The 12,617-nt window shown below is 33.8% G+C and overlaps 1 protein-coding gene across 1 annotated transcript in view; it reads left to right on the forward strand.

Moving 5' to 3' along the window:
* The window catches only part of LOC106104402 (proto-oncogene c-Fos), a 44,091-nt gene that overhangs the window by 25,675 nt on the left and 5,799 nt on the right, over positions 1–12,617 (forward strand). The window contains exons 2-3 of the mRNA XM_013284447.1: positions 8,542–9,026; positions 12,209–12,298. Coding sequence (XP_013139901.1) covers positions 8,775–9,026; positions 12,209–12,298 — 342 coding nt within the window. The 5' untranslated portion in view covers positions 8,542–8,774. The remainder of the gene's footprint in view (positions 1–8,541; positions 9,027–12,208; positions 12,299–12,617) is intronic.

A 12,617-nucleotide genomic window follows, 5' to 3' on the forward strand; every position in this document is an offset into this window, starting at 1 on the left:
AGCAGTTCAGCCATTTCTTGTTCTGAGGATGCAAACAACGTTGTGTCATCTGCATATCGAAGATTGCTGATTTTGTTGCCACCAACGGAGATACCTCCATCCCACTCTTCTAGCGCTTTCCTCATGATGTATTCGCCATAGATGTTGAAGAGAAGAGGAGATAGGATGCATCCCTGCCGGACTCCTTTTTGAGGCTTAAAAGCTGCTGACATCACATCGTGTACCCTGACCATTGACGTGCCAGTCTCATATAGGGCTGCGATCAGAATAACTAGGTGTTCCGGAACGCCCATTTCTCTAAGGATTTTCCACAAACAATCCCACCTCACGCAGTCGAATGCTTATATCAAACTTAAAAGATTTCAAAGCTGAACATGTATACAATTTGCTACTAAATGCAGGTCATATTCGACAAATTCAACACGTGTCGAAATACTGTTCGAGGCGGCAAACATTTACATGTATTTATAATCAATAAATCACACGTCAATGGTAATATTTACGTTACCCGAATACGAAAATATCAAACGACACTCGCAAACGAAATCTTTGATAATTGACAATGCTGTTTTTTTTGTAAAGATCTTCGCTGGCTGTTGCAGATAATCCGAAAACCGGTTCCACGCCCACTAAAATTCTGATTGTCGAGGACGAATCAGCATTTTGGGAACGTTTAATTTCGAATACCGCTAATTTACCTTTTATCGAATTTTATTATACCTGTTATCAATATGTCAATGTAGACAAAAAAAATTGAAATTGAGGGGTATTGAAACTTTTTAGTAAACTGACAGTTTTAATACTGACTGACAATAAAAGGTCAAAAAAGAAAGAAAACCACGATGTCACTCAATAATCAAAACACTAATTGAACATTAGTGCTGGGTTTCAATGGAGGAAAAATTAAATTAGTTCGGAAACGCATTTAATGAATTGGTGGAACCATAAACACTAAAGAACGGTTAAAAAGAAGCTGGGAAACCGGCTGTAAATGAGTTTGTAACCGGAATAGAAATAAGTTACATTTTAAGTAAATACATATTTATAGTTATTACATATTTTTATTGTCTTATAAATTTATTATCATAGTTTCAAGGTCGAAATGATATTTCTAATAGGTGACCTCAGATTTTCATTATTTGTTGAGATGGTATTTGAATTATTAAAACTAGTTTTGCGGTTACGGAACTCTATTGTATTTGATAGCACGTATATAATTTTCCTAGAAGTATGATCTAGGTCCAACCCTATGTATAAAACTATACACATTTACACTAAATACATGCAGAAGTTAGAAAAAAAAAAAACATTTTTCTCACCCACGTCCCGTTTCCATCGACGCCATCCCACGTATTTTAAAACTGACAAAATATGCCGACAGTCTGAAAATGGTTCGGTCTAAATTGCATAGCCTTAAAACGTATACGGGTATTTGATTATGGTAACTCTATTTTGTCGATGTTGATTGTGGAACGGTTAGAGCGGGCGCACACCTTTAACTAAACTATCGCACGGTTGTGCGATTGTCGATTGTTTTCCAGGCAATTCAACTATATAGTTGCACAAGTAGAAATCGAGTAGTGAGCGCACCTCCATATAAACTCATAGGTATCAAAGCGAGACGAAACCATTGTGCGATAGCTTAGTCAATGGTGTGCTCGAAAATTTAATGGTAAAGGAGTTGTATATGTTATTTACAAAATAAAAATAATAAGGTTAGTAAGAAATTAAACTTATACCAATATACACTGTAAATAATCGGCGCTTACGAAAATAATTGTTTAAAATTCAATTATACTCAGCCGAGAGTGCGAACTAGATAAAAAAATGCCACACATTAAGTGCAATGTCGTGAAAAAAACTTAATAAGTGTGATCAGGAAACGTTTTGTTTTCGTTATTTCCGTAGCACGTTTAGCGTAACGAATGAACGTTATTTTTAGCGTATCTAAACATGTTATGTACAACACTAAATTAAACAGCCTTGACGGATATGATTCGTTCAGAACATGAACGCATCTATGTAGCTACATAAAAGATCACAAGCTTACTTTGTACATAATAGTAGTTTGTAATTATCCTAACGCTTTGTGAGTCTCCAGGTATTATCATTTTATTGGTTTCCTGTCATATAATTGTGTGAAGGTCGAATCGGACATTGCAGCTTCTATCAATTGTTGCAGTTTTCCGCTTTTGAAATTTACGCTTGTATTCTATGAACGAAACTATTTACATATTTTAAATCGTACTAATATTATAAATGCGAAAGTTTAGATGGATGGATTTTAGAGTTAGTAGCCTAAACGGTTTAACGGATTTCGTTGCAATTGGGTATAGATGTAGAGGGTAGTCTGGAAGAAGGTATAGGCTACTAACTTTTGTTTTTTTTTTAATTCCACGCGGAAGGAGTCGCGGGCGAAAGCTAGTTTCAATATAATTTAAATTCATTCATGATTATTTGTCCTTAATTCACTTTATAATACAATTTGTGAATAAACATTTGTAATTTTAAATGCTTAGAAAACAATTTTAAACCAACCAATAATTATCAATAAGTCACGTTGTGGTTTATTTGTATAAAATTGTTTATTTCAACTAAACCTATATAATATTCTCATTGAATCATAACCACAATGCAAAACATTGAAACGAATCTCAACACTTCGCTTTTTAAGCGCCCCTAATAACCTGACAGGCGCAAAAATTTTAAGAGGTTGTATTATTTTTTAAGACATTACAAATTTCAATATCGTTTCAGTATTCGGCCGTAAATGTCTGCTAAATGTACAAGGCCACGGTCGAATTCTATGTTGATACACTCAATATGCCAATGCATGCATTTTCCGCAATAACGTTATAGTAATAATAACAGGATAGAAATATTCATTTGTTATTAGGTAGCGAAAAGGGTTAAGTTCGTCCACTCTAAACAAAGACAATTTAAAACACAATTAACACACATTTACAGTAATAATGACGCCGTTAACCTTAAATCTTAGCCGTAATTAAAAAAAAAATAAAAAACGACTACAGTAATAATATTTGCACACACTAACTCGGTGTATAAAAAACAAGTAATCAAATAAAAAAAACTAAAACCATAAAGAGGATGCAATTTTAATTTTGAAAATACCATTATTAATAAATTAGAATAATATAAAGAGGAAAACTTTGTTTGTTTGAATTTAATGAAATAACTTATAAACCATAGGGCCGATTTTAAAAACTCTTTCACCATTAAAAGCTACGTTGTCAGTGAGTAACATAGGCTATATTTTACATTATTTTCTAATTTCACGCGGACGGAGTCGCGGGCGAAATCTAGTAGTAAATAAAGTTCATAAATAAACATTTAATTTATCTGTAATAATCATATTACGTTTAATATCCTTACATTGTGACTATAAAATTATCCATTTGAATTATAGCCATGTCAAACACACTAACGTCAAACGTGACTGAACATAGTTGGGCTCAATAATAAATCGGTGAAGGCTAGTTTCAACTTATTCATTTAATATTTCCACTTAACAAATGTTGATTAATGAACAGCTTGGGTCCACACGTGCGATACATATTGTACTAAAAATATAAGGAACTAAGTGTATCCCGTTAGGCCGATCAAACCCTATCAATGGACTCAATGGGAAAATGCTATAGCGCCGATCGATAGTCAATCTGAACAGTTGAACTGGAAGCACCCAACAATACGTTAATCGGCCCAACGGGAAACACGGAACAGATAAGTTAATAATTTCCAAATAGAAGACGTTGATTATACTAAGCTTGTTTTAGTATAACTTTATACGACAAATTAACTCTAAAAGACTTCCTTAGTAACGATGAATGAAAATTATTCTGTTTACGATAAATTATTTGCTTGTTATAACATTTTATTTGTCAACCAATCCTTTACCTCTGACGTACTTTCTCCTGTGACGTAACTCATAAGTCTGTCGATATTTAAAGAAAAAAGAATAAAGAGGTCTATTATAAAAGCAATTTCTTTTAACCGACATCGTAAGCATGCAAATGCTATTTTTTTCGTCTTCTACACGTTAGACGTGAAATTCGAGTGAACAATGCCTTGCCAAACTTCCTTTGTTCCTTTTACGCCGACATGTATTTGGTAGTACATATACGTAGACTGGCGCCGTATTACTGGTCAAACAAGAGATAGCACGCAGAATTGACAATTTTCTATCAGTGTATATTGTTTATTAATTCAAAAGTTAACGTACGAGATAGAAACAATTTAATGCGCAATAAAGTAAACAACTTTAATTAAAACAAAATAAAAACGATTAATGTCTGAATAAGTATTTAATTGATTGATTGATCGAGAATGTATAAATAAATCTTTAGAAGATGTAGGTATGTAGAAGTAATAGCAAACGCTTACAATATTAGTTGATTAAAAGACCCGATATTTACATCACCATTTTAATTAAATCAGTTTTGAAAGAAATAATTTATAACCTCCCGGAGGCAACGTTAGTAAATTTTGTTACTCTTTGGCATGGGATTTGTAAGTGTGCGTTAGTTTCAGAGCACACCTACCGACCGTCGCGCCAAAATTGCGGCCGATAGAGTTTATGCCCGCCACCGAGTGTCAAGGACACGCGCGCTTCTGTTGCTATGTTCGGAAACGAGCGCCAACGAACTGCTTTGTACACAATCTTGCGCTTTAATATCTACTTAATTATCAATATTTAATTCATTTTAACCCCAATAATATTACAAACTTAAAGATTCAATTGTTTTTTTTTGTTCATCAAACACAACAATAAGTCAAAGTGAAAAATCTTACTTCTTACCAACATTATAAATGCGAAAAGATGTATGGATGGATGTTTGTTAGAGTTTCTAGGCTAAACTGATGAACCGAACTCCATGAGATTTGGCGTAGACATACAGGATAGTCTGGAACAATACATAAGCTATTTACTTTTGTTTATTTGTAATTGCACGCAGACGGAGTCAAAGCCGCTAGAGATATAATTTAAAATTAATATCGACTTTCCGTATATTCGAATATTATATACTATTCCGATATTAGATTCTTAACTGTAGATATTGACAAAATGTCCTTCAACAACCGAAGAACAACGAGCGTCCAACAAATGGATACGTGTTGTCCAAATCGCGTCATTATGTTCCTATATTGTTAGTTTGAATGCAAGAATGTACGTGTAGATTAAATAACAATAATGTTACACTAAACTTTATAATGATACAATTACGTAATAACTGCCACTGTGAAAATCTACTTGAAGAAGAATAAAAAAAACTACCACTCTCTTATTGAAATAAGCCGAATGTTTAAAATGTATCGAATTCCTAAAATAATTCAATTAGTGACATAGCCATAAATATAAATATATGCAAGAATCATTAATCAACAACAGAAGGTAAATGTCAATCAACTTTTAAAACTTGCCAAGAAATCGAACTCCGAAAATGTTTTAAACCTAGCGCACACTGGGCGTAATACTGTTTTTCCACGCGAATATTTTGTGGCAGAAATGCTAGTGCATCATACATAGCGATTTTAAATCTATAAAATCTATGTTGTGTGTGAAAACCTTATTTCTATTCATTCACAAGTCGATCGGTTACAGTCGCCATTACACAGCCTTGTTTCTGTTTAGGGATTATCGTTTATTAGATAAACATCGATGTTGCCATATAATAAATTATCTTCACATCGATGTCATTAACATTACATATTAACAGGAAGTCGCCACGGTCATTTGAGCATCGATTTTAACTCGATTAATCGATGTCTATTTCTGTATATATTATCTTAAAGTTGGAGGTTTAAAAATTAGTCAAACTGCATTCTTTGATTTTAAGGTAGAATTTGGAAATCGTCATCTTATGACGGGGATCGAATCCACTCCGATCGATACTTTTAATAAATCTTCTTCGACGAACAATTCCTTTATTTTAATCCAATTACAAATTAAATTCATTCGCTTATATATTTGTGTTCCTGCCACTTACTCGTAAATTATACGCAAAGTGTTTTCCGTTGCAAATTGTGGATTACTTGTCAATCTTAGGCATACGTGTTAGCCGCAGGGCAATGCCTGGAGGCATAGTTAAGTGTGACTTATACACTAATTGACTTAGGTGAACTTTGACACCGATTTTTTAACAAGGTTTTTTTATGTAACTGGCATTACTTAAGTGTAAAGTATCAAAGATCGATGATATTAGTAAAATTTCTTTTTCGGTCTTTTGTGACAGAATTGTGTTTTATCGGATAATAGATATCTTTTTATCCGTACATAATAATAATATTTTCAACACTAACTAGCTATGGTAACAAATAAAGCGTTTTAAACAGGATAAAACTGTAATAAAACTAACGCAATTAACTTGGCACATATTAAATCGTTAGTAGAGACAGAGCGGGCGCGGCTAAACTAGGTTACCCATTTCTTGTAACTTCACGCCGGCCATCGGAAATATAACGACTGGTTACACCTCCATTATGTTGGTAGTTAAGCCCATTCTGTATTGAAAATGTTTCCCCCTTAACGCGTGGAAGGTTATCGACTGTCCTTTTCGCTCTTGTGCGTTTAAAAGTAAGTGAGAGCAAGAAACAATATGACGTATCATATGTACGTATACATAAACGTTTATAAAGTCCTGGTAGTTCTGTAATAAAACTAACACTAAAGTAAAAGTTAAATGCACAAATATTTGCATACTCGTCTGTCAATATACGGATACTGTTAACTTTTCTCAGCCCCCATTTTATTGCAGAAAATATTATCATATAAATTTTTTGTTCAATATTTTGCTTCACTTAAGATATATGGTATACAGGCCCACGCAAATCGACCGGATACATATATTTTTCGTTCGCCGTTTTTGTATACGGACATCCTACAGCCAGTTCGTATTTGCATATAAGATTAAATTGCCAAACCCACGCTCTATAGCGGCAGTAAGCTAAACAAAATAATCAATAAATTTATATACTCCGTACCTTACATTTCGTCTCCTCTCCTAGCTACAGTATAAAAAGTATCTATTTCGCATTTCATAACCTATCCTCATGTTTTCACAATAAGTATTCTATATATACAAAACTCTGTGACCTTATTTACAAATTCCGTCTATCTTTTATATTTTTATAGTCAATTAACTTTGATATATTTTGCTTTTTGAAAGCCATTATCATTATCAGTGTCTAACTACTTCGACTACAATTTATTTGTTTCCAAAAGCGGTCGATGTATAGAAACATTGTTGAACTTTGTATGAGTCTCAAGATAAACTGTAATATATTTCACTTTCACTCATTATGCGAGACGTGTGTCAGGTAACATCTTGCGTGTCGTATGAACAGATGTGGTCTATTTGTTCAACAAACAAGCCATTCACTGTCGATCAATGTATTACGCAAAACGACACATAAATAAAAGAACCTATCTCTTAATATTATCTACAAAATGAAAGAGGATGGCACCGTGAGTCAAGATTTGACCTGGATACTGGCACTAAATAAATCAACAAGGAATTAAAGAAAAAAAGCTAAAATTCAAGGTGCTAACCTTAAAACGCTAGTCTATTACGACTCACAAAACTATATTTCTCCCAAACCGTGTTTTCCTCACCGCGATCAGAATGAGCAAAAACGTCGTCGGCCGTAAGTAGGTTACTCTGTCTTCGTGCTTTATTGTGTTTACGTGCCACAGATATGAGATACAGAGATACAGGCTGGGTCAAGGTGTATGCGAGACAGCTTTCGAGTCTCACGACTATATATGGCGGCTAGCATATTTTAGCTACCGTTCAACGTCGCCACAAATCATTTGTTCGGTCACGACGCGTCCCATTTGTTGCCCGACACCCTAATTTCCACATAATGCTGTCTAGAACCGACATCGGTGTCGTGTCTATTAATTGCTTAATCCACCGTCCTTATCCCGATCGTTTGACGAACAATGGACGGCAAACGCGGAAGACTTGAAATGCGTCGTAAAAAGCGCGTAGTTTTAATTTTATGGCCCGCATTCAATTGGGGCCAGTAAAAAACGTTTTATTGGAGTCGCATCCTGGCAGTAATACCGCGAGGTCGCGATGCTCGCAGCTCTAATTAAAAAACCCGATACTCGAACTTGCGAAAGCGCAGCAGACACGCACAATTACGGCATCCGTACACGCCCTTCATTACTCTTTTAATTAAATTTACCATATTGTCATTTATCACTTTTATATGTTTATTTTCATTAATGTCCTGATTGATAACATGAACAATTATATGGTCTTTGTATTCTAAATTGATGGACAAAGTTCTTAAGTGCTATCTTTTGTAGTATATTTAAGCAATCGTCTCTAAGGACTTCGTAGGTAGGCAAAAGTTATTGCATATTGCGATATGTATGCCAAATATTTCTTATAAATTATTTTACAAAATCACGTCGATGAAACAACACAAATTTACAAACAATCGACATTTTTTAAATATTTCAAAATCAATTTAGCATACGAATCAATATAATAACAATTGTGTCCTTTGTTTCAGATAGAACAAAACCGCCACCTACGTTACCCTCCCGTGAAGACTTCCGACAGTGAGACTTTTCAAGTGCCATTTGGAACCAGTTTACCATACAGTGATATTTAGCTATAGCGCTAGCACTCGCTAGCTAGGTGTAGTGATAGACATAGGTGAGGTGCTAATAGTATTTAGTGTTTAAAGTGACCAAAAAAGTTACGAAGCTGGCTCCGTACAAGGATATATTGAACTCATCTAGTATGAGCTCGGCTGTGCCAAGTATCAAGTGTGAGGAGTCGCCATCGCCGAGTGCGCCCCTCGGGGCTGAGGGGGAGACAGAAGGAGCATTCAAGATGAGCATCAACGTGAACCTCAGCACTGCCATGATGAACTTACTGGCGGCCGACAACGTGGGCCCCGCGCTGCGCACGCCAGAGATCGTCAATGACGTCATCACCATGACCAACCCATTAGACCAGTACAACTATAATGAAAAAAGTTCTACCTTCAAGGTTAGTGTTGTTAAAATAATTTTTAAACATATGAATCGATATCTCACATTTTTCAACTACTAATATTTGCTCTACATAAAAATCTAATCAAACCTTTTGACATGCTTTTAAATGCAAATAAAAAAGACCTATATAGATATTATTTTTATGTCTTAAACTAAATTGAATTAGGCCTTCAATAAGTTTAACTTTCAACGTTTTTAAATATAAAAAAATGTTCATATGTTTCGTTATTAAAATTAAGAATTCTAAAACTATGCAAGTAACATTGAGTTTTATGACCACACTAACTTAGGTAAATAACATTTCAAGATTCTATCAAGCCTTTAAAAGGAAACTAAGTTCTTTAACTTAGCAAGTTCACGCATTAAACAAAAGTTATCATTAGTTAGACGTTATCCTTTTGGCCTTATTTTTGATACAAACACTTTTGTATTAAAATTAAATCAACAACGATGTCCAGGCCTATTAGCCTATCTATTGTTAAAACCAACATTGTTACAAAAATAACTCTTTTTTTTCTATCCTAACAAAATTAAAATAGTAACGTACATAATATCCATTTAGCAATTATCAAATTAAATATAACTAAGCAATTCCGTCCATATTTTAGAATAAATTCCATATAAATGATAATCAAGTAGGGGTTTTTTTGCTGGCCTACTGACCTATTTCTAACGCTCAGTTGTTTTCAACAAAGATGCTTTGTCCGTTATGTTTATAGTGAAGCATCAATTTATATGAAATAAGTTATGGTGCGGTTTTAACTGCATAGAGTAATGTGGATTACAATTTATATTTATAAATACAAGGATACGGTCTTAACTAAATTAAATGAAAAAGAGTATTCACTCCATTCTACTCTCGTACTAAGACTCTATAACTTAGATAAGCCCACAATTGGTACGCTATCGTTCTAGACACTATTTAAGTACTTTTCTATATTTAAGAGTATCTTTCTAAGCAGGCGTCACACCTTTAACTAAATTATCGCATAAGTATTGTGCGATTGTCAATTGTTTCACAGTCCCTTCAATTATTTAGTTGCACAACTAAAAATCGAGTAGTGTGAGCACCTCTTTATTACCTCACAAGCTTTCGCCCGCGAATCCGTCCGCGTGGAATTAAAAAAACAAAAGTGAATAGCCTATGTGTCCTTCCAGACTGTCCTCTACATCTATGCCAAATTTCATTAAAATTCGTTCAGCCGTTTAGGCTACAAACTCTAAGAAACAACCAAACTTTCGCATTTATAATATTAGTATGAAATACGATAGGAATCAAAGCGCAACTAAATAATTGTGCGATAGTTTTGTCAAAGGTGTGTGCGCTCTAAGTGGATTGCCTATTGCCTTCGTGCTGTGCTTGTATGATGGTCAAGTAGAGTTGCTATGAAAGACAAATTGAGTTGAAGTGAATCCTAATGCCGTAATCGAATATTCCTCATTAATTATAAATGTTTAAACGATGGCAACATTGTTTACAAGCCATGTTATACGGTAGTTAGGTCTCAGACGTTACGGCGCCGTTTTATCTATATTTAGTTAGTTATTTGCAATCTCGCGTCATTTGATGAATGAGATCTGTGTTCCTATAGTCATGTACGTACATTGTCGAGTGTAAAATGCCACAGAGAATTTAGAGCGTGAAATAACAATGGAACAATACATAATTATTTGTACATTTTAATGAATTGGTGTAATGATTTTTTGTTACAATGTTTTATTATCGAATTCCAATTATTGTAATTAAACAATTGAATGTCGATATGTGAAATTATTGATCTAATACTTCAGATTGTACAAATTTAATGTTTGAGTTATGCAGATTCAATTCGTACTTAGTAATACTTACTTAATCTTATATATGTGGAAGTTTGTGGATGGATGTTTGTTAGAGTTTGTAGCCTAAACGACTGAACGGATTTCGGTGAACCTTGGTATATATGTACAGGATAGTCTGAACGAACACATAGGCTACTTTTGTTGTTTTTTCATTCCACGTGGACGGAATAGCAGTCGAAAGCTAGTACATGTTATAAAATTAACATTTAAACATTAAGATTCACACTAACAATAAACATTGTCGAATTGTAGGAGTATTATTGACTAGGAAATCGTAAATTCCGTAAGAATTAAAAAAAAATACATTAGGCATATCGTAAACATGTTTGCGAGTAGATGACACCGAATTGCCAAGTTAATAATGTAATCAAACAAGGAAGGATGGAGGTCGTTTGAATCTGTTATTAGATAAAAAAACAATTTCCAATTAACCATTATTATTGTAATATCTAAGATATCTGAAACTGTAGTTAATTCTTACAGTATATATATATATTAAACACCGTTAGAAAACTTTAAAAAATATAGTATTTAGTTGCATCTAAGTACGCTGATTGTTTCCTTTTCGTCCTTCATGTTTTCGGCAGTCTGCCAATGTGTAAATATTCATCGTAGACCAGCACATTAATATTTAAAATTTATTGCTTCCAAGAAATACCGTTAATGACCAAACGCAAACAATATTACTTTTCTTAACACCCGTACTGAAATATACATAGAAATAAAAATCGCTTCACAAATCTGCTAAAATTTCTATAAGTACCTAAATATTGAAGTTATCGTAATTTTAAGGACTACTATTAAATATAAAACAGCAATGTACACAACATAAAACCTTTTAAAAAATTTAAAAGTAAGTAAATAGTAAGTTAAATTAAGTATTGTCATAAAATTGGAATAACCCGCAAAATACTTATTCATCTAGTTATAAGAATATAAACTTTACCTTTTTATTTTTAATCGAATTATTGGTCAGGGTACAAATTTTTAATAGCATTTGTCTTTACACCTACCATTAACAACAGAGTAAATTACTCTTTGTTATTATAATGAACATACTAATGCTGGGTTTCTGAAGTTTCCACTTATTTTGTCATTGCCTAGAGATTCATTATTGTTAGGTTGACCTATGTTTCAACGGAGTAAAACTGAAGTTACGTAGTCCGGAAACGCATTTCATAAATTTATCTAACCAAAAACTAATGAATGGTTAATACAATACCGGTAAATTAACGTTGGGAAACCGGTCATAGAACATCGGTGGTCAACGAAGTAAAACATTACATTAGAGGTAGTGGGGTACGAGTGAGCGCGGATTCATTTCCTCTCATGTTGCAGGGCGGAAGCGGAAACGACTCTAACTCATCGATGTCCAACGGCTCGTCCGCCACTTCTCCGGCCTCTGGTACTCCCCCCAGCATACAAAAGGTAACACACTTTTATTAAATTTGTAAACAGGGTATCTGTAAGTTATCCATATGGGATTTAACACAGAAAGAATTATCTAGAACTGTCCTGTCTTTGTCATATCGATACTAATAGTTATAAATTTGACGAAATATAGGGGATGCCAAAATTTTCATACAGCATATCTACGGGAAATCTGTTAGCTTCATATTAAAGGGTATAAATAATCGCAAGCGTTTCTAGTGTTATGAGAAGGATAATGGAGAAACAAATGAATGAAATGCAGATAAGATAAAACGCAATTATGAGGAATTAAGATTTTTCTTATCATTACTCGAAA

Source organism: Papilio polytes, unplaced genomic scaffold (assembly GCF_000836215.1).
Source record: "Papilio polytes unplaced genomic scaffold, Ppol_1.0 DF823688.1, whole genome shotgun sequence".
NCBI lineage: Eukaryota > Metazoa > Arthropoda > Insecta > Lepidoptera > Papilionidae > Papilio > Papilio polytes.